Source organism: Pygoscelis adeliae, unplaced genomic scaffold (assembly GCF_000699105.1).
Source record: "Pygoscelis adeliae isolate BGI_AS28 unplaced genomic scaffold, ASM69910v1 Scaffold917, whole genome shotgun sequence".
NCBI lineage: Eukaryota > Metazoa > Chordata > Aves > Sphenisciformes > Spheniscidae > Pygoscelis > Pygoscelis adeliae.
In genome coordinates this window covers 25,666-29,849 of record NW_008825097.1, presented here as the reverse complement: position 1 = coordinate 29,849, position 4,184 = coordinate 25,666, and the positions used below count along the sequence as shown (strand labels likewise).

At 63.5% G+C, this 4,184-nt stretch overlaps 1 protein-coding gene across 1 annotated transcript in view; it reads left to right on the top strand.

Moving 5' to 3' along the window:
* The first annotated feature begins 1,312 nt into the window (after positions 1-1,312).
* Positions 1,313-4,184, top strand: part of JUP (junction plakoglobin) — a 7,975-nt gene continuing 5,103 nt past the window's right edge. The window contains exons 1-4 of the mRNA XM_009327020.1: positions 1,313-1,548; positions 2,547-2,800; positions 3,407-3,645; positions 4,132-4,182. Coding sequence (XP_009325295.1) covers positions 1,323-1,548; positions 2,547-2,800; positions 3,407-3,645; positions 4,132-4,182 — 770 coding nt within the window. The 5' untranslated portion in view covers positions 1,313-1,322. The remainder of the gene's footprint in view (positions 1,549-2,546; positions 2,801-3,406; positions 3,646-4,131; positions 4,183-4,184) is intronic.

Below are 4,184 nucleotides of genomic sequence, written 5' to 3'. Positions count from 1 at the left end.
CTTGTCTGCCATTCCCCTTGCTCTCCCGAGGAGGGTGCTGGGGCCTGAGGCAGCCACACCAGCCTGGCTGGTCCTTGTGAGCCCCAAGCTGTGCCGGCTGCTGGAGTGGAGCCAGGGGCGCGCGGCCGCCCTGGTCCAGCTTGCTGCATGAATCAGTGCTGGTGGAGGTGGTAATTACGCCTCTGTTTGGAAGCGCGGTTGCTGCTGCGCCCAGCTATGCCGGGTGGCAGCTGCTCCCTTTGCCTTTTATTGCTTCTGAAACTCTGACTCATCCTCGCCCCTGCGCAGCCTCCTGCGCGGCCGGAGGAAGGGGCAGAAATCCCGGTGGGTGCCTGGGTGGTGGGTCAGCGCAGGTAGGGCTGGCTGGGCACTGTCTCCATCCCTCCCTGCCTGCCTCCATTCCTCTCCTCCTGGCCATGCCGGGGGCGGCGGGGGCTGGATGTGGGGCTGGTGACTCACAGGCCTGCAGCGTCTGCCTGCCCCGATGAGCTCAGGGGTTAATCCGTGAGCCGTCTGCCCTCCCCCTGCATCCCCAAATTAAAGACAAGGGAAGCGCAGCCCTGCTCACAAGCAACCTTGGCTGGTTTGTCCTGAGTTTTGGGATGTGCTGGGCTGCCCTGTCCCGGCCCCCCCCAGCCACAGTGGGGTGCTCGGCACAGCATGAGGAGCACCCAGCCCCGGACCATGCCATGGGCGCTTGTGGTGCTGAGCACCCACGGGAGAGCCGAGCCGGTGGCTTTGCCTAGTTATTTTTAGGTGCTTTAGGAGTGTCCCAGAGGGCTTCTAAAAAGGTTGGTTTTATTCTTGGAGCTCCAGCCTTGTGGCTGTCCCCAGCTCTCTGCCAGGTCCTGTCTCTGGAAACTGGTCTTTAAAAAGCCCGTGGGCAGCCAGGTGAGCCTGGAGCAGCGGGGGGCCTGGCCGCTGGGGGAGCGGGGAGTCTGGCTGCGGGGTCCCTCCATGCTGGGCAGAGCCCGCTCACACCTTCGCCGCCAAGGTGGTGAGACATGGCATTGCGCGGTAGGCGCTGGCTGACGGCTCAGCCAGCCGCGCACGGTCGGCACCGGTTACAGCTGCGGTTCATGTCTGAACATGAGCAGCAAAGTGCTGAGCTGTGGGTTCGTCATCCCGGTGCCGCCTTTCATCTCGCGTGGGGGAGGAGGGCAGATAGCGATCTGCTCGATCTGCTTGTGGGCTGCGCAGGGGCCGGCTGCCGCGCTGGGGTCTGCCACACAGTTCGGTGCAGGAGAGGGGCAGGAGGGTGCTGCGGGGAGGTGGGCTCTGCTGGAGGCGTAATTTCTTCCCTCCTGCCCCGCAGAGCAACCATGGAGGTGATGAACATGATGGAGCAGCCGATCAAGGTGACGGAGTGGCAGCAAACCTACCCCTATGACTCGGGCATCCACTCCGGTGTCAACACCCAGGTGCCCTCTGTCAGCAGCAAGTGCCTCGGGGACGATGACGAGGTCTACGGAAAGCAGTACACCATCAAGAAGACGACCACCACGAGCTACTGCCAGGGAGGGAGCCAGGGCCAAAGCCAAGCGCAAGGTAGGGGCTGCGGGGCCGGGCATGTCTGTGAGCTCAGCTGCTCTGCTCCTGCCTTCCTCTGCCTCCCCCGCGAGCCGTGCTCCTTCTGGGCACTCCTCCACACCCTGGGAGTTGTTACTGCCTAAAATATGCTCCCTCCTGTCCTCCTTCCCTGCGCCGAGAGACTCTTGCGTAGGGCCGGCGCGCAGCCAGCCCGCACTGGTGCTGAGCTGCGCACAGACATTCGAGTGCGTCGGTGTGTTGGCTCGAGATAGGAACAGCTGATCCCGGCCCACGGATCAGCCGTCTGCTCTGCTGCCTGTCTGCCTGCTTGGGAAACCTGTCTCAGCGCGGCTGGCAGTGCTGCTGGCATGTGCCATAAAGCCCCACTGGCCGGCCCATCTTCTGCTGCTGCGAGGGCGAAGCAGGCGGAGGCACAGTCCCCAAAGCCAAAGGAGATGCTTCCCCCAGCTTTATCCCTTAAGAGAGGGCTGGTTTGCTTCACTCGCCTCTGCGGTTCCCCTGTCAGGAATGGGCCCTGGAAGGTTTAATCACCAGCTCCCCCGGGGGGCAGAGCCCCATAGAGAAGGATGAGCCCTCCTGAGCCCTGCGTGGTCCCCGTGCCGCAGAGGTGGGGACTGCGGGTGGCTGCTGCAGCATCTCTGCCCCTCGGGTCGCGCTTGTCCCAGCATCCTCAATGGGGAAGGCCTCCATGTCCTTCTCCTAATACCCAGTGCCAGCTGGTTCCAAGTTGCAGAGATCCTTAATTTTTTAATTAATGGGCCTTGTGTGACAACTGCCTAATCATGCTGCCTAATCGAGTGTTGTCTTATCTCTGCGCTGCTGTATCTGTTTACACTTTGAAGCACCGGCTCCTTGCAGAGCGTGCTGGGACTGCTGACGTTGCCAGTGTCGTTGCGCTAAGCTCAGGCTCAGCTAATTGAAATTGGAAAGCAGGGCTGGGAGTGCTCCTCAGAGAGAGCCTGAGTCTAATGCTGCCTCCCCGTCTCCCCCTGCAGCAGACATGGAGGCTCAGCTGGCCATGACCCGGGCCCAGCGTGTCCGGGCCGCCATGTACCCTGAGACGGTGGAGGACCGCTCCCTGCTGATCACCACCCAGCTGGAGGGGCAGCAGACTAACGTGCAGCGCCTGGCAGAGCCCTCGCAGATGCTGAAATCGGCCATCGTGCACCTCATCAACTACCAGGATGATGCCGAGCTGGCCACCCGCGCCATCCCGGAGCTCACCAAACTGCTCAATGATGAGGACCCGGTAAGGAAGCGTGGTTTGCCTGTGCGTGTCTCCGGGCTTTCAGCTGCCAGGCTTGCGGTGCACGCTTCCCCAGCTGCGGCAGCACAGCTGGGCTCCCATCCTCGTGGGGCTCCGCGGCCACCATCCAGCTCCTTCCTCTTGGCAAAGCTCTGCGGTCGCATCTGTGCTGCAACAGGACTGAGCCCACCTCTGCCCACCTGCATCTCCATAGCCTGTCCTTGCTGCTCTGGCACAGGTCTCCTGCCCTGGCTTTGCACAGACACTGAGCGCTTCTTGCCGTCTCTCAGTGCTCCAGCCCACCCTGCCCTCCCCCTGTCCATCCCTGCAGCACGCCTGTGCTCCGTGGACCCCACCGTACACTGCCCGCTGCTGCGAAATGCAGCGTAGCTCCTGGAGCGTTGTGGATGAGGATTGTTAAAAATAGCAATCCCTGCCTGCGCTGGCTGTGCTGGCTCTGCTGCTCCAGCACCGCCCTGCCCAGAACGATGTGCGGCAGCCCCAGGCTGGCTCTTGCCCAGCGGAGTGGGATCCCTCCTGTCCCTGCTGCAATGGGCAGCGGGCAGCAGCGGGACCCCCTCCCACCCACCAGCTTCTCTCCCCCCCCAGGTGGTTGTCAGCAAAGCAGCCATGATCGTCAACCAGCTCTCCAAGAAGGAGGCGTCGCGCCGTGCTCTGATGCAGTCGCCCCAGATCGTGGCGGCTGTGGTCCGCACTATGCAGAGCACCAGCGACCTGGACACGGCCCGCTGCACCACCAGCATCCTGCACAACCTCTCGCACCACCGCGAGGGCCTGCTCTCCATCTTCAAGTCTGGCGGCATCCCGGCCCTCGTCAGGATGCTGAGGTACGGGGGTGCCGGCGGGGGGTCCCGAGAGGACGGCAGAGCCGAGCGGTCCTTCCCGGGCTGGCAGCCAGGCGATTGCCTGGACTGGGGGCAGTGGAGGGGAGGGCTTGTGCTGCCCCTAGACATAGGTCCTCCTTCTGCTGATGCCAAAACAAGGGTGTGGGAGACCTTGATCCTTCTAGCCTGTGAAAGCCCCAGGGTTTTGCTGCATTTGGAGCCTGTGTGGGGGCAGGAGGATGGGAGTGGCCCCCCACACTGCCTTGTCCATGGAGACAGGGCTCAGTCTCTGCTCTGCCCCAAGGAGGAGGTGTCCCTTCCCGGAGGGCAGCCCCGGGGCCGTGCAGCATGGCAGCCTTGCACAAGGTCCCGCTGCAGGGTGCTGGGTGGGAGTTGGGGCTCAGGGCAGCCCTGGGGGCTCTGCTAGCAGCCTGGTGAGCCCGGAGGCAGCTGCCTGCACTGATGTGGCTCTGTGCCACCTGCCTGCAGCTCGCCAGTCGAGTCGGTCCTCTTCTACGCCATCCACACCCTGCACACACTGC